This window comes from Muscardinus avellanarius (genome assembly GCF_963383645.1).
Source record: "Muscardinus avellanarius genome assembly, chromosome: 13".
NCBI lineage: Eukaryota > Metazoa > Chordata > Mammalia > Rodentia > Gliridae > Muscardinus > Muscardinus avellanarius.
In genome coordinates this window covers 86,328,577-86,346,834 of record NC_137799.1, presented here as the reverse complement: position 1 = coordinate 86,346,834, position 18,258 = coordinate 86,328,577, and the positions used below count along the sequence as shown (strand labels likewise).

Below are 18,258 nucleotides of genomic sequence, written 5' to 3'. Positions count from 1 at the left end.
GTAAACTCAGATGATTAGTCTGCTTCCACCTAACAGAATTATTTCCTTTTTTGTGGAATCTGAATTCTTGGAAAGAACATTTCATTCACTTGCTGGTTTAACCAGAAATATCTGAATACTTCTGTGTGCTACACACTGGTTTAGGCACTAGGCATATAGCACGAATTAGCTGGACGAAATACTGGCTTCGTGGAGTTTACATTCTAGTGGGAGAGTTCAAATATAAATGAATAAATAGATTGGTGGAAAGTCAAACTGCCTTAAAGTAAGAAAGCAGGTAGGGGCAGCTGAGACTAGGTTCATTAGGGGATGGCTGCTCTGGAGAAGTGACGTTTAAGCAGAGACCTCAGTAAAGAGAGGAGCAAGCCATGGATGTTCAAGAAGTACATTCCAGAACAAAGAAACATTGAACATGTAGGTGCAAGGTGGCAGGATGGATGGAGTATTGAAGGAAAACCAAGGAGGCCCACATGATTGGAGCACTAAGTAAGGAGAAGCTGGTATCCTCTGAGCTAAAAATGCTAGCCACAGCCTAATACTATAAGGTCTTACAGAGCCAGGCTTGGTGGTGCACGCTTGTAATCCCGGCGCTTGGGAGGCCAAGACAGGAGGATCGCACAGGTTCGAAGCCAGCCTCAGCTTCTTAGTGAGGCTCTCAGCAACTTAGTGAGACCCTGTTTCCAAATAAAGTATAAAATAGGTCTGGGAGTGGCCCGGAGGTAGAAAAGCTCCTAGGTTCCACCCCAAAAAAAGGCCAGGGTAAGGACATGAGCAATTCTTATGAACAGAAAGCCATGGGAAGAGATATGAGGGAGAAAGGGCTTAGTCCCAGTAAATTTCAGTCAAACAAAATGTGGAGAATAATCTTGAAGGCAGGATAAAAAAGGAAGCAGGAGGTTGTCACTGTCACAGTGGCCCACCTGAGGGGTGGCTGTGGCGTGACTTAGGCAGTAGGGTAAATAGTTGGAACAAGGCATAGCTGAGAAGACTTGCAGCCAGATTAGATGTGCCTAGGCAATTATGTAGACAACTAAATGGTACAATTTACTGTACAATTTACTGAGAAAAGTAGGCTCGGAGATGAACAGCTTCACGGGTGCGTCACACCATTTAGGTGTCTAAGTGTCTGGACAGTGTGTTGGCTCTCAGGTTTCTACCCCAAGATAGAAAGCCACTTTAGATCCACAGGGTTTAAATTTGATCTTTACTGTTGTGAAAATTGTAGCCAGTAAGAGACAATATGCAAGGAAGCAAACTTATGTTTTGAGGGAAAAGTTAGAATATTCAAAGGAGGAAAAATAGGTAATGTAATTAAATATTGTGTTTCCTATTTAATTTTATAGAAAAGGCAATAGTTAGCTTTTGTTTTAAAATGAAACTAGCTACTCACTGAAAACCATTTACTATAAATTCAATTTTCATTTTACTTTAGATCATTCGATGATGAAAGCAGTTATCAAAAAAGTTCTCCAGAATGGAAGGAGTGCTAAGTCAGAGGTATAATATATTCTAGTGCTCTAGAAAAAAAATGTTCTTTAATTGCTGTTTTTCTTCTGCTTTTATAACAAAATTGTCAAGGTACTTTTCCTGCCACCTTGTGTTTTTAGTCAAATTAGGTGACTTTTCTGTTTTTGAAAATATTGTTTGATTCTTTAACTTGGAGTCCCAGAATGGCAAATTGAAAACCTTTTATTACCTAGACTATCCTAGTACGTTCCAATTAATGTCAAATTCTCATAAATTACCAATAACTAAAATTTCCTTTATCTTCCAGTACCAGTGGATAACTTCTCCATCAGTGAAAGAGCCATCCAAAACTGCTAAGCAGAAAAAGAAAACAATAATTCTAGGAAGTAGTCGAAAAGGAAAAGCTACTATTAGAATTGGTAACCCTTTCTGTCTTGGCTTTTAATACTGCTGAAACTTACATCCTCCATGTGTTTCACTGTGGTTAGAATTAAAATCTTCTCATCAGTTACAGGCAGTATTGACTGCCTGCATATTATGAGAGCCAAAATTGTTCTGAAACGGATTAAGAGAATTTGTGAAATGGAGAAATAGTAATAGTAGTTACAATAGGAAAGTGGTTATTTCAAGTTTTTAATTATTTATCATTACTGTTTTTCATAAAATGCTTATTTTAAATATGTTTCCTGGTTGATGATTACTTTCTTTACTTTGCAATTGAAATTTGGGATGTTCTTTGCAACATTTAGCAGTGATTTTTTTTTTTTTTTTTTTTTGAGGTACTGGATATGAACCCAGCCTTGAACATGCTAGACACGTGCTTTACCACTGAGTCACATACCCAGCCTGGTTGGACATTCATTCATTCATTCATTCATTTTGTGATGCTGGGGTTGAACCCAAGGGCATTCTACCTCTGGGCTCCCCTCCAGCCCCTGCATGCTCTTTTTTTAAATTTATTTATTTTTTTGTGGTGCTGGGGATGGAACCCAGGGGCTTTCTACCTCCGGGCTATACTCTCAGACCTATTTTATATTTTATTTGGAAACAGGGTCTCTTAAGCTAGCTGAGGCTGGCTTCAAACCCACCTGATCTTCCTGTCTCAGCCTCCCAAGCGCGGGGATTACAAGCGTGCGCCATCACGTCTGGCTTCCAGCCCTACTTCTTTTATTCTTTATTTTAAAACAAGATCTCACTGACTTGCCAAGGGCCTCACTAAGTAGCTGAGGCTGGCCAAGAACCCGAATCCTCCTGTCTCAATTTTCCAAATGCTGGGATTACAAGAGTATGCCACCAGGCCCGGCTTGATTATTTTCTTAAATAAAGAACTTATTCTTTCTTAAAGCTATAGGAAACAATTTCTTTCCAGTTTTGGTTTTCCTGTTCCTCCTTGTTCCTTGTAGACTCCTACTAATGAATGGGAATCAGATAATCAGGTTATCAATCAGATATTTGCAGTAATGAAGAAAAAGTAAAAATACATACAGTCCTTATAAAACAAGGCTGCAGGCCAGTCCATTGGCACATACCTATAGTCCCAGTATTTGAGAGGCTGAGACAGGAGGATCACAGGTTGGAAGCCAGTGTGCAGTGACTTAGCAAGACCCTGTTTCAAAATAAAAAAGCTGGAGTTGTAATCCCAGTCCTTAGGAGGCTGAGATACAAGAATCACCGTTTTGAGACCAGCCTTAGCAACTTAGACCCTGCTTCAAAACTAAAAAGGGCTAGGGATCTAGCTCAGAGGTAGAACACCTTTGAGTTCAATTCCCAGTATCACAAAAACAAGGGACAGGGGAGACTGGGGATGTAGTTAGAGGTAGAACATTCCAGGACTCAATCCCTAATCCCCACTACCACATAAATAATAAATAGTAATTAGATTAAGTAGCAATGGTACAGACGTTTATTGACCCTAGGTGAAACAGTAGGAAAATATTTTCTTAATTTTTATTATAATGTGTATTAAATCTTCCAAATAATAGCTAATCCAGAATCTAAGTTTTAGTCCATAGTTTTGTGCCTACCTGGAAGAAAAGGTTATTATACTTTTGTGTGTGTGGTACTTAGAATTGAACTCAGATGTTCTGCCTCAGAGTTAAACCTCCAGTCCTTTTGTTTTTTATTTTTGAGCAGGGTCTCACTAAGTTGCGGAGACTAGCCTCAAATCCACAATTTTCCTTTCTCATCCTCCCAAGTATTGGGATAAGTGTGTGCCACTGCACCCAGCAAGAAAAATCTTTTCAATAAAACGTTTTAAGCTGAGTGCTGTGGCACACACCTATAAACCCAGTATTTGGGAGGTTGACTCAAGAATTGTAGGTTTGAGGACAACCTCAGCAACTTCATGAGACCTTTCTTCAAAATAAAAAATAAACCATAAAAGTCTATTTGCATTCTATTGAATATGTAAGCTAGATCTAATTTCTAATATTTTTGTGTTTCTAAAGAGTCCTTTTATTTTTTAGAATTATCGTTAGCACAATTAAACTTTTTGTGATAAAAATGAATGGTAAGTGTAATAGGTTAATCTAAATTTAATAGGAAATTGTAATAATTTTGAATTTTGAGACAGTAAAGCCATAAGGCCTAATAGAGCAGAAACAAAATAAATTTTATGTTTATTTTTTGCAGTATTAGGGATTGAACCCAGGGGCATTCTGCTTCCAAGCTTCACCCCCAGCCCTATTTTGTATTCTTTATTTTGAAATAGGGTCTCACTAAGTTGCCAGCAGCTTCACTAAGTAGCTGAGCCTGGCCGTGAACATGCAACCCTTCTGTCTCAGACTCCCAAGTACTGGGATTACAAGTATGTACAACCATGCCCAGCAAATTTTATAATCTGCCAATTTTTTTATAAAATGTTGTAATGCTTTTAGTTATATACCAGATATTTCAAGATCACTGAGCAATTAATGGTAATCTTTTATTTTGATTCTACCTGAAATTTTAGTTTTTTGACTTAATACTATTAAGCCACATGCTTAAAATGGTTAATATGGAAAGTTTTGTTAAGGTGTATCCCAGCACAATTTTAGAAATATGTTTTATTTGAAGAGTTTTGTTGAGATTCTATAAAGGTATTAACATAGCAATGGAAATAAAAATTAAAACTGCTTTCAACTCCATTATCCTTTCACATAATATTTACATTTTTTCTCTTCCTGTTGTCTAGCAGTTTAATTTCATGTAGCTTAAATACAATTTGGCTTTTTCCCCCTTCATATTAAATTGAAATTTTATATGAATTATAGGTGTGTGTGTGTGTGTGTGTGTGTGTGTGTGTGTGTTAGTTAATTAGTTAGTTACTGGGTAGTGAGCCCAGGGACATTTTACGTCTGAGTTATACTTCCAGCCCTGTTTTGTTTTATTTATTTATTTATTTATTTATTTATTTATTTATTTTTGGTGGTACTGGGGTTCCTGGAAGCCCTTCTTTATCTGAGCTACACTCCCAGACCTATTTTTTTTTTTATTTTTGTAAACAGGGTCTCTTAAGCCAGCGCAATCCTCCTGTCTCTGCCTCCCAAGTGCGGGGATTACAAACGTGCGCCACCATGCCCTGCTTATTTTTTATTTTGAAACAGGTTCTCACTAGGTTGATGAGTCTCACTACCTGCTGATGCTGTCCTCAAACTTAAAATACTCCTGTCTCGGCCTCCCAAATACTGGAATTACAGGCATGCGCCACTACACTGGTTTATAATTATACTTTTTAGCACACTTACAATCCTAGCATTTGGGAGGCTAAGACAGGAGGATCGTGGACAGCCTCAGCTATTTAGTGAGGCCGTTTGCAACTCAGTATGACCCTGAGTTCTTTATTCTTTATTTCAAAATAAAGAATAAAAAATTGGGCTGGTGTTGTAGCTCATAGGTAGAATGCCCCTGGGTTCTATCCCAGTACCACACACACAAACAAAAAAAAATTGTACTTTTTAATGCATCATAAGCATTCATTGGGTCAGTATTTTATTTTATTTATTTATTTTAATTTGTTTTATTTCTTGGTGGTACTGGGGGTGGGACCCAGGGGCATTTCTACCTCTGGCTTATATTCCCAGACATATTTTATATTTTATTTGGGAACAGAGTCTCACTAAGTTGCTGAGAGCCTCACTAAGTAGCTGAGGCTGGCTTTGAACCTGTGTGATCCTCCTGTCTCAGCCTCCCAAGCCCTGGGATTACAAGCATGCACCACCATGCCCGGCTTGGGTCAGTATTTTAAACTGGTAAGAAATTAGAGAAAATTTAAATATTAATTTTTTATTTTATTTTATTTTTTTGTGGTACTGGGATTCCTGGAAGCCCTTCCATCTCCGGGCTACACTCCCAGACCTATTTTATACTTTTTTTATTTTTGGAAACAGGGTCTCTTAAACCAGCGCGGCTGGCTTCGAACCTGCACAATCCTCCTGTCTCCGTCTCCCAAGGGCGGGGATTACAATCCTGCGCCACCATGCCCGGCAATATTAAACTTTTTTAATGTTAGCTTAAACATCTTCATAAATAAAGCTTCTTTGAATTATAACTACTTTCTGTTACTTTGAAATTTATAATGATTTAATGGAAAATAAATATGGAAGGATTGTTTTATCGTAAATGTGAAACCATAACTAAATGAAAGATAATATAACTTTTTTATTATTAAAAGATGGGTATAAGCTGGGTATGGTGGCCCACGCTTGTAATTTCAGCAGTTGGGAGGCTGAGATATGAGGATCACAGTTCTTGGCCAACCTCAGCTACTTAGTGAGGCCCTTTACAACTCAGTGAGACCCTGTTTCAAAATAAAGAATAAAAAATAGGGCTTGGGCTGGGTGTGGTGGCGCACGCTTGTAATTCCCACGCTTGGGAGGCGGAGACAGGAGGATCGTGCTGGTTCGAAGCCAGCCTCACTGGCTTAAGAGACCCTGTTTCCAAATAAAAAGGTTAAAAAAAAATAGGTCTGGGAGTGTAGCCCGTGGGAGTGTAGCCCGGAGGTAGAAGGGCATCCAGGAACCCCAGTACCACCAAAAAAAAAAAAAATAGGGCTTGGGGTATAGCTTGGGGATAGAATACCCTTGGATTCCATTCCTAGTATTGCAAAAAGAAAAAAAAAAAATGGGTATATTGGATTCACCATTAGCCAGTTTATTTGTAGTAAATGTATTAAGTTGTGGTTGAGTGGTTATTAAATCAAGTAGTTCAGGATTTATCTACCAATTCTTTTTTCAGAACAGTGGTATTTTAGTAGTGTTGTATACAAGTAGAGATTAGGGACATTTCGCTAATTATATGTTATTAAAAGTATATACCATATATGACATCTTTAAAAATATTCCATTTGATGTTTTAATAAATTAGAAATAGAAAAAAATATATAAATCTGTATAAAACATGTTAGAAATAGTAGCTAGTAGCCAGGCATGGTGGCACATGCTTGTAATTACAGTACTTGGGAGGCTTAGAGAGGATAATTGAGGTTTATGGACAGCCTCAGCTACTTAGTGAGGCCCTCTGCAACTTAGTGAGATCCTGTTCCAAAATACAGGATAAAAAATGGGGCTGGGGTGTGGCTCGGAAATAGAATGCTCCTGGGTTCCATCCTGAGTTCCACAAAAAAAAAAGAAAGAAAGAAAGAAAGAAAGAAAGAAAGAAAGAAAGAAAGAAAGAAAGAAAGGAAGGAAGGAAGGAAGGAAGGAGAAATAGTAGCTAGTGATAGGTAACCAGACAACATAGGATGAAAATTTTAAAAAAGTTTCTAGGCGTGATTTTAAAAAGTAGAAATATGGCTGAAGTTTATAAGCTCACTGAGCTATTTTAAGAGTAAATTTTTTCTTGGGCTTTTAAAAAAAATTTTTTTATTTGCCTCTGTTATTTGGAGACATAGAAGTGAGCCACATCAGTGTCTTGGCTGTATAGTTAGATTTTGGCGAGAACAGGGGTTGAATATTTGTTAATATTGTCACATACTTATTGTAATTATGTGTGCAGCGAGAAGATGAGAACTTTTATTAGAATTGTTTTCATCTCCTAACAATAAGTGTGAATTATTTTGATTTTATTTAAAAGTGTGGCCAGGCATGGTGGTGCATGCCTGTAATCCTAGCACTTGGGAGGCTGAGACAGGAGGATCATGGTTGGATAACAGCCCCAGCAACTTAGTGAAACCCTATTTTAAAATAAAAATAAAGTAGGGCTGGGGTACTGTAGTTTTTTTTTTTGGGGGGGGGGTTGTTTGTTTGTTTGTTTTTGTTTTTTAATGGTACTGGGATTCCTGGGAGCCCTTCTACCTCCGGGCTACACTCCCAGACCTTTTTTTTTTTTTTTTAACAAAATTTTTATTGAACATAAATGGTATACTTTTAAACTATATTTGGTGCCCTCTCCCCCCTGACCCCACTTTCCCTTCCCCCCTCCCACCAATGGTTGTCCAGGGTATCCATATCATATTCATAATTTTACACATGTTCAGATGTAGACCCTCATTAATCAAGATCAGCCTTCCTCCTCTCCTATCTTTCCATTCAAACTTTGCTGATATTTCCCCTCCATTATCTGGAGTCCCACTGGTATCTTCTGTGTTCCCTAGTTTGGGCATATTAGAGGAAACATATGTACCTTCTCCTTCTGTGCTTGGCTGATCTCACTTAACATAATGTTCTCCAGGGCTTTCCATCTTCTTGCAAATGATATAATTTTGTTCTTCTTTATTGCTGAATAGAATTCCATTGTGTGTATTTCCCAAAGTTTTGCTACCCATTCATCTGTTGATGGAGATCTGGGTTGGTTCCATCTTTTGGCTATTACAAATTGTGCTGCTATGAACATAGGTATGCAATGTTGCTGTAGTTCTCTGAATTCAATCCCTTTGGAAAGATACCCAGGAGTGGTATAGCTGGATCATATGGTGGATCTATTCCCACCTTTCTTAGGAATCTCCACACAGATTCCATAGTGGCTGAACTAGTTTGCATTCCCACCAACAGTGTAAGAGTTCCTCTTTCCCCACATCCTGGCCAGCATTTGTTGTTATTTGGTTTCTTTATGCTTGCCACTCTGACTGGGGTTAGATGGAATCTCAGTGTAGTTTTGATTTGCATCTCCCTGATGGCCAGTGATGTAGAACATCTTTTCATGTATCTATTGGCCCTTTGTATCTCTTCTTTTGTGAAGTGTCCAGACCTATTTTATACTTTTTTTTTAAATTTGGAAACAAGGTCTCTTTAAACCAGCACAGCTGGCTTTGAACCTGCACAATCCTCCTGTCTCCGCCTCCCATGTGGGGGGATTACAAGCGTGCATGACCACGCTTGGCTGGAGATAGAAATTTTTTGTGTTCAACTTCCAGTACTTCCCCTTCAAAAAAAAAGGGGAAGGAGACTGGGTATGCAGCTTAGAAGTAGAATATCCCTGGGTTTGTGCCCCTATAATACACACAGGTGTTTGCATTCTTTTCTGAAAGTGAAGAAAATGGGATATACACATAAGCAATAAACAGAAATACTTTATGTGAAGGTAATTAGGTTGAAAAACAAAAATAGAAAAACTACAAGCTGAATAACTTCTGTGTATTTTTAGAGACATATAAATATATCCAGAGAAATCACATAGGGCTGAGAGGTGATTATCAATAAGTTACACTATATATGTGAAATATTTGTCTTATATTATTGCATAATTTGTGTTTTGTTTTGTTTGTGTGTGGGGAGAATACTAGGGATGGAACCCAGGGGCATTCTACCTCCTAGCTATATCCCAGCCCTATTTCATTTTTTATTTTGAAACAGGGTCTCACTAAGTTGTGGGATCCTCACTAAGTTGCTAAGGCTATAAATTGCTGAGGCTGGCCACGAACTTGTGATCCTTCTGTCTCAGCTTCCCAAGTACTGGAATTACAGGTGTGGGCCACATCACCTGACTTAAACTGTGTTTTAGAGGCCATACTAATGCTACTCAAGTTAGTATAGTAGAATAGATTGGGGTGATAAATGTGGCCATTCCTTCTTGGTAATATTTGAGACAGACATTTAAATGTGAATTTTAATATATTGTTTTAGTAAAATGCTAATCTATCTAGCTTTTGCTACCAAACATTTCATATACAGATACTTAAAGCCAGAGGTGGTGGCACATGCTTTCAACCCAGCTCTTGGGAAGCTGAGACAGGCAGATCACAAGTTTGAGGTCAGCACATACTGCATCTTAGTGAGATCCTATTTCAAAATTAAAAATAAAAAGAGATGGAGTTGTAGCTTAGTGGTAGAATGCCACTATATTCAATCCTTAATACCACACACACACACACAAATGCATACTTGATTGTTTAGTGTTGAAATTTAGAATATGCCTTCTTATTTGTTTTATTTTGTTTGTTTTGTTTTGATTTTTGTGGGTATGGAGATGGAACCCAGAGACATTCAACCTCCAAGCTACACCCCCTGTCCTATTTTTTATTCTTTATTTTGAAACCAGGTCTCACTGAGTTGCAAAGGGCCTCACTAAGTAGCTGAGGCTGTCTGTGAACCACCATCTTCCGGTCTCAGCCTCCCAAATGCTGGGATTACAAGCGTGCGCCACCACGACTGGCTTCTTATTTATTTATTTAAAATTTTTATGGTCTGGGAATTGAACTCAGGATCATTTACCTCCAAGCTGCACCTCCAGTCTTCCTTTATTTTTTATTTGGAAACCAGGTCTCACTAAGTTTCTGAGTTTGCTGAGGCTAGCTTCAAACCTGTGATCCTTCTGTCTTAGCTTCTCAATTTCTGGGATTATAAGCATATACCACCATGCCAGGTGTAAGTCTTCTCATTTTATGATTTTACCCAATAGATTTTGTATTTTTTATATAATCAGATTTTTATATAACCAAATGAGCACTGAAGGTCAACCTACTTAGTGGGTAACATTTGGCTTACCTACTACCCAGCAACCTTCTGTCTTGTAACTTTAGTAGTTTTTACATAGTAAAATTAATCTTCAGTTGGATTCTATTTATTTATTTATTTATTTATTTATTTATTTATTTATTTATTTATTTTGTGATACTGGGGATGGAACCCAGGGACATTCTACCTCCGAGATACACCCCTAGCCCTATATTTTTATTCTTTATTTTGAAACAGGTTTTCACTGAGTTGCGAAAGGCTCCACTAACTAGCTGAGGCTGTCCACAAACCGCGATCCTCTTATCTTAGCCTCCTGAATGCTGGGATTACAAGCATGCTCCACCACGCCTGGCTCTTCAGTTGGATTTTTTTATCTAATAAAGGTTACATTTGGCTGGAGTCATGGGTGTATCTATAGTGATTCGACCTTGAAATTAAGAAATGCCAGAATGTTCTAAGAGTCAATAAACTGGATTTTTCTTATGATAACCTGATCTCTGATTCTTTAGAATGCATTTTTTATTTACTTTTGCATGTTATACATATCTCATATACTTATATTTTTAAAACATTGCTGGCCTGTTTTAATAATAATTTTTACAAATTGGTACTGTTTTAGCCAGGCCTGGTAGCACACACTTGTAATCTCAGTACTTGGAAGGCTGAGACAGGAGGATCACGCAGTTTCAAAACCAGCTTCAGCTACTTTGTGAAGCTGTCAGGAACATAGTGAAACCCTGTTTCCAAATAAAATATAAATTAGGTCTGGGAGTGTAGCTCAGAGATAGAAGGCCCCTAGCTTCCCTCCCCAGTACCACAAAAAGAAAAAAAGAAAAAATTGGTCCTGTTTTATTGGCCTGTATTTTGTTGTCAGCTATTCATTTATATTCTTTTTAAAGTATGTATATGCCAGGTGTGGTGGCATACACTTGTAATCCCCACACTTGGGAAGCTTGAGACAGGAGGATTGCACAGGTTTGAAGCCAGCCTCAGTTACTTAGTGAGGCTTTCAGCAACTCAGTGAGACCCTGTTTCCAAATAAAGTATAAATGGGTCTGGAAGTGTAGCCCAGAGGTAGAAAGCCTCTGGGTTCCACCCCCAGTGCCACAAAAAAAAAAAAAAAAAAAGTATGTACATGAGCAAGACATGGTGATGCATGCTTATAATCCTAGTAGTACTTGAGAAGCTGAGACAGGAGGATCACAAGTTCACAGCCAGCCTCAGCAATTTAGTGAGGCCATCTGCAACTTAGACCTGTTTCAAAAAAAAAAAAAGAAGAAATAATCTATAGCCCTTTTAGTATCTGGATTTAATACTTTCTCAAACATAGGATTGGCTTCGAAGAAACCTATAAGTAATGGAAGAAAACACGCCCTTTGTAAAGAATACTATGCTCCAGAACCTCTGCCACCTGGTGTGTCTGGTTTCTTGCCATGGCGTACTGCAGAACGTGCGAAAAGGAACAGGTAGGATATTTTTATCATTCACAAGTCTTTATTTTGAAGCTTCTGTTATATGAGAGTTCTCTGGTTGTTACTGTCGGGGATAAAATGACTCACATATGGCTTCTGCCTAATGAATCCTTAAAGGAAGAAAAACAAAAGTAATTGTAATTAGGTGTTTCAAATTGTAACCCTGTGGGGAGTCAGTAGGAGACTGAAAGTACCTTTAGTTGTGCAGGTGACAGACACAGGCTTCAGTAGGTGCATATGTAGTTGAGCCAGATCCTACAGGGCAGAAGTAGGAATTTGGATGTGTAGGAAATACAAAGAGAGCATTATAGGCTTGGGAAATAGTTTAGTACAAAATGGAGAAGAAATACAGACTGATGCCAGGGATGTACCTTTGACAGAGCATTTGCCTAGCGAGTGCAAGGCCCTGGATTCAATTTCCAGTACCATTTTTTTAAAAGGAAGTATGGATTAAATTTACTTAGTCAGCTAGCCTAACTCATTTTAATGAATCAAACTAGATCTAACCAGTTTTAGCCAATCACTTACCAAAGGCATAGATGTTCATGGTAACTTTTGTCAAAGAAAATTTTAAAAATTGTTGTACTAAGTTGGGCATGGTGACACATGCTTGTAATCCCAGCACTTGGGAAGCTGAGACAGAAAGATCACAGATTCACAGCCTCAGCAACTTAATGAGGCCCTTGAAATTTAGTAAAACCCTGTTTCAAAATAAAATAGGGCTGGAGTGTAGCTGAAGAGGGAGGTAGATACTCCTGGGTTCCATTCCTAGTACCACACATACACAAAAAGAGATTAAACTGCAAATTTCAATCATCCTGAAGTAGATTCTGAATGTGTCTCAGAGAATTATCACAAAACCATTATGCTACAGTATGTTCGATTTTCTCCATAGCAAAGCCTTCCAGGTCCTTATTTTAAGGTTATTTCTTTCTACATAGTTTATGTTATTAATGTATGTAATACTATTAAGTTTGATTATTTGGTGTTAACTCCTAGTATATTGACATCAAATATAACTTAATTTGTTTATCCTTTTAGGGGTTTTCCATTAATCAAAACTCGTGATATATCTAATCAGCTGCAGGTATGTGTTTATAATATGTAGGGGTTTGGAGTGAGAAAAGTGGAGGGGCCTTCTCTTTATTTTTTTTTTATTTATTTTTTTTTTTTTTGGGTGGTACTAGGGGTGGAACCCAGAGGCTTTCTACCTCCGGGCTATACTCCCAGACCCATTTTCTATTTTATTTGGAAACAGGGTCTCGCTAAGTTGCTGAGAGCCTCACTAAGTAGCTGAGGCTGGCTTCAAACCTGTGTGATCCTCCTGTCTCAGCCTCCCAAGCGCGGGGATTACAAGCGTGCGCCACTACGCCTGGCTTTCTCTTTATTTTTAAACTGAATAAAGCCTAACTGGGAGTGGTGGTGCACGCTTATAATCCCTGTGCTTGGGAGGCAGAGACAGGAGGATCATGCACGTTCGAAGCCAGCCGTGTTGGCTTAAGAGACCCTGTTTCCAAATAAAAAAGTATAAAAAATAGGTCTGGGGGTGTAACCCAGAGGTAGAAGGGTTTCCAGCAACCCCAGTACCACCAAAACATTTAAAAAAAAAAAAAAAAGCTGAATAAAGCCTTATGAAAAGCATTTTCCTTTCTGAAGTAAATTTATTTAGCTTTCTAGATTGCTCTCCAATGCCATGGTATAGATATGTGGATATGGAACACACTGGGGCCTTGTGATTTCATCTGTAGACAAGAAGCGATTTATCCAGTCCACAGATGAGCTGTTGCTCAGTGAAATGAATTCAGCCACCATTTTTTACCTGCTACATGGAGCCGTCATACTCAGAATGCCCTTTAGTTTCCAGGAAATGTGGGGATATGAATGTCTGTATATGAATTTTAGATCCTGAAGCCAGAACAAAGCAGCAGGTGCTAGAGCTTTTGCTTTCTCACAACATTGCTTCTCTCACCAGGGTCCACACATTCCCTGTCCTGCTGCCTCACAGTCTTAGAGCTCGCTCATCTGTCAGAGTTTCAGGTTCTCCTCCCTGGTCATCCTGGGAGACTGTAGAAGTTCTAGAAAAGATAGCCCTACTGAGATTGAGAAAGGAGCACCCTGGGTATCAGTACTGTTCCCCCCACCCTATGCACACAGGGTGCGCACCTAATCCTGACATTGAGGATTTTCATATGCTGTGTGATTCATTACATGTGGCAGAAATTACACTGAGCAATTTGTTTTCCATACAATTATATAGTCTCCTTACTCTTAATTTGGATATACAGATTTTGATGGAGTAATGACCAGGTCAGCTTTTAAATGATGGGGAGTGTCCAAGTTCGTAACATTTCAGTGGCAGTGAAACTCGACAGGAGAAGTGTGGTGTTCTTACACTGATTTGGTTAAGGATGAGGAGAAAGGTTTGTGTTGGGTCAGTTTTAGTGAATATGTATATATGGCTTATTACCAAAACTTTCTAGGGCTTATTAATTATAGTTTAGCCTATTGATTCTCTAATTATTCTTGTAAAGATAGGTTTTCCTTCTAAAAATTTTACTTCCAGACTCTATTTGAGGATGGAGAATAAATTTCTCATCTACTATATAAAATTGACTTTAAAAAAAAGTTTATCCTGGCTCCTCACAAGATTTATGTGAAAAAAGGTGTTAATCATAACCATTTTGATAGAATTCTATATATAACCCGGCAAGGATACGTTAGTGGTGTTTCACTACGTTACAGATTGTTTTAGGCTAAGGAGTAAAGACATTTTTAGAAAATGACTCAGTATTTTAGAAAGAGCACTTTAATTAGATGGCCTCTGTTTGGTATTTGGTTTAATTTATTTATTACTTATACAATCTTGTCCTCTTTATTTTAAGCCATCAGATTTTCCTGTGACTGTGACAGTAGAGAGTCCTTCATCCTCAGACATTGAAGAGGTTGACGATTCTTCAGAAAGTGTTCATGAAGTGCCTGAGAAAACCAGTTTAAAACAAGAAGCCTTACAGGTGCAAAGCTTATTACTCAAGATATAGAGAAAATGATTTCTCACTCTAGTTGGTTCTTAGTGGAGCCAGATTGCAAGATGACCCACAGTTGCCTGGGGACTCTCTCTGTCCTCTTCGAATTCGTATCACCATGAATGGTTCCTGTTCTTAGAGTAAGGTCAGAGAAAGATGTGTGAACTCCAAGAAATGTAAACCAAAACATGTCACCAATAATATATATTTTTCTTAGAATCATAGAACATTACATTTAAGGAGAACCTGAATGATCATAAGATAAACTTTTAAAAAAAGAACTTTCTTATAAGAGGAAAATATAACTTCAGATTTTGTTTTGTTTGTGATACCGGGAATTGAACCCATAGGCATTCTACCTCAGCGCTACACCCCCAACCTTTTTAACTGTTTGTTTGTTTGTTTGTTTGTTTGTTTGTTTGTTTTGCAGTACTGGAGATGGAACCCAGTACTAGAGATGGTATAATGCCCGTGGAGGGGCATTCTAACTCCAAGCTACACACCCAACCCTGGTTTTTATTCTTTATTTTGAAACAGGGTCTCACTGAGATGCTGAGGCCTGCATCATCCTCCCATCTCAACCTCCCAAATGCTGGGATTACAAGCGTGTGCCACCACACCCGGCTTGCTGAGACTCTTAGTTGTTGAGGCTTTTCTTGAACCTATTATCCTTATGTCTTAGCTTCTCAAAGTACTGGAATTACAGGCATGTGCCACTACACCTAGCTAACTTTTTGTTATTGTTGTTTTGTTTTGATTCTTTTTCCTTCTTTTTTTTTTTTTTTTTTTTTTTTTGGCAGTACTATGGATGGAACCCAGGGCCATTCTACCTCTGAGCTACACCCCCAGCCGTAATTTTATTCTTTATTTTGAAACAGGGTCTCACTGAGTTGCAAAGGGCCTCACTAAGTAGCTGAGGCTGTCCGCAAACCGCAGTCCTCCTGTCTCAGCCTCCCAAATGCTGGGATTACAAGTGTGTGCCACCACGCCCGGCTAACTTTGTTTTTTAATAAAAATAAAGTTGGACGTAAGGCTTACCACAACTTAGTGAGACCCTGTTTCCAAATAAAGAGTAAAAAATAGGGCTGAGCTTGTAGCTCAGAGGTAGAATGCCCATGGGTTCAATTCCCAGTGCTATAGAAAAAATAAAAAATAAAAAAATAAAGTTGGAGTTGGGCATTCTGTTTATTTGACAGAAAAAATTGATTTTTATAATGTATTTATACTTCAAAAATATTGTACTTTATTTTAATTCAAAGTATACCTGATCATTTATAGTAAAGGGAGCCTAGCATGTTGGCACATGCCTATAATCCCAGTACTTGGGAGACTGAGAGGGGAGGATGGCAAATTCAAGGCTAGCTTCAGCAACTTAGTGAGGCTGTCAGCAATTTAGCAAGACCCTGTCTCAAAATAAAAAATATTTAATAAGGTTGAGGTATAGCTTAGAGGTGGAATGTTTCTAAGTTTGATCCCCAGTGCCACTAAAATAAATAAATAAATAAATAAATAAATAAATAAATAAATAAATAAATAAATATAATTTAAAAATTGTAGTAAGGGGCTTGTAATCCCAGTACTTGGAAGGCTGAGAAAGGAGGATCACAGGTTCAAAGCTGGACTCCACAATTTATTGAGGCTCTCAGCAACCTAGTGAGACCCTGTTTCCAAATAAGTTAAAAAATCAGGCTGGGAGTGTAACTTGGAATTAGAATGCCTCTGGGTTCTATCCTAGTGCAAAAATAAAATAAAATAAAAAATATTGTAGTAAGGGAGCCACCATTTGGGGAGGTCTTATCTTTTGTTGTGTGTACTACAAAGTCTGCATTTAATTGGTGCTAGGAATTAAATCCAGGGCTTTGTGTATGCTGAGCCACTTAGCTATACTCTTTGCCCCGTACATTAATTTGTAAAAATTATTATCATTTTGCTGGGTGTGGTGGTACATACCTGTAATTTTAGTACTTGGGAGGCTGATGTAGGAAGATCACAGGTTCAAGAGCAGCCTCTGCAATTTAGTGAAACTCTCAGCAGCCTGCTTCAAAACAAAACAAAAAAAGAGCTATGTATTTCCAAGGAATGTAGCTTGGAAATAGAATGCTTTTGGGTTCAATCCAAAACAAAATATGATTTGATTTTTGAACAAAATTTACAAATATAGAAAGAATTAACCCTTTTGTTTATTCATTTGGCCTATAACCAACAGAATTTGTTTTTCAGTTCTGTTATGTAGGGAGTCCAAGGTGAGGATTCTGGCTGATGTAGTATCTGGAAAGGCCCTGTTTTCTGGTTCACAAATGGCACCTTCCTGTCGTGTTCTCCTATGGTTGAAGGGCTATTGCCCCATTTTTATATGACTGTGGAGATCAGTATTTGATTTAAAAAAAATTAGAAGGCCAGCTCAGTAATAGAGTGTTTGTCAAGGCACACACAAGGCCCTGGGTTCAGTCCCCAAAGTACAAAAGAAAAATATTTATTTAGAATTTTGTTTTGTTTTGCAGTACTGGGGATGAAACCCAGGGGCATTTTACCTCCTAGCTACATCCCCAGACTTATTTTTTATTCATTCATTCATTTATTTATTTTGTGGGTCTGGGGATGGAACCCAGGGGCATTTGACCTCCAAGCTACACCCCCTTCCCCATTTTTTATTCTTTATTTTGAAACAGGGTCTCACTAAGTTGCAGAGGGTACTAAGTAGCTGAGGCCGTCCACAAACTACGATCCTCCAGTCTCAGCCTCCCAAATGCTGAGATTACAAGCGTGCGCCACCACGCCCAGCTTATTCTTTATTTTGAAACAGGGCCTCACTAAGTAGCTGAGTGTCGTGCGCAGTGACGACTCTTACACGATCTTCCTCAAGCAGTTTTATTACCCCTCCCCGTACGGGCCACCATTTGTCGTGCGCAGTGACGACTCTTACACGATCTTCCTCAAGCAGTTTTATTACCCCAGTTTCAATGCTCTCTCAACGCCCTCTCAGGTAAAACAACATCAGTCTTCTATCTTCTCCCTCATCACTCCACCAACCCTCCTCCGTGGCACTCTACGTCTCTGCTGCAGCACACACCGGTCACAATGGTGGCTTTGTGAACATGTCCGTCCCAGCTCGGAGCCCGGAGCAGTCCGCCAAGGAACTGCTCTTCCTGTCCACCAACCCTCTTAGCTCCTTCTCCTTCCTCCCGCTAGGGCATGCACGCTTTTTAACCTTCTCCTGGGCGGGCAGGTGGTAGCACGAGGCGTTGCGTCACTAATTATCCGTAAGGTGCCTGATAGGGCTCACTGCGCAGGCTCAGGGCACCGCCAGCCTCGTGAGCCTCGTGACTTGGCTGCAAGCCCAGGCGCCATCTTGAGTCCACGCTGGCAACAAGCCTGGGTGCCACCTCGGTCCTGCCGAGTGGGCCCCAACATATCTCCCTTTTTGTT

At 38.9% G+C, this 18,258-nt stretch overlaps 1 protein-coding gene across 2 annotated transcripts in view; it reads left to right on the top strand.

Moving 5' to 3' along the window:
* The window catches only part of CEP78 (centrosomal protein 78), a gene marked incomplete at both ends in the record, with an annotated part of 59,649 nt that overhangs the window by 16,261 nt on the left and 25,130 nt on the right, over positions 1-18,258 (top strand). For both annotated transcript variants that reach the window (XM_080708543.1, XM_080708542.1), the window contains 5 exons: positions 1,433-1,497; positions 1,775-1,886; positions 11,668-11,803; positions 12,851-12,896; positions 14,692-14,820. In XM_080708543.1, coding sequence (XP_080564669.1) covers positions 1,433-1,497; positions 1,775-1,886; positions 11,668-11,803; positions 12,851-12,896; positions 14,692-14,820 — 488 coding nt within the window. The remainder of the gene's footprint in view (positions 1-1,432; positions 1,498-1,774; positions 1,887-11,667; positions 11,804-12,850; positions 12,897-14,691; positions 14,821-18,258) is intronic.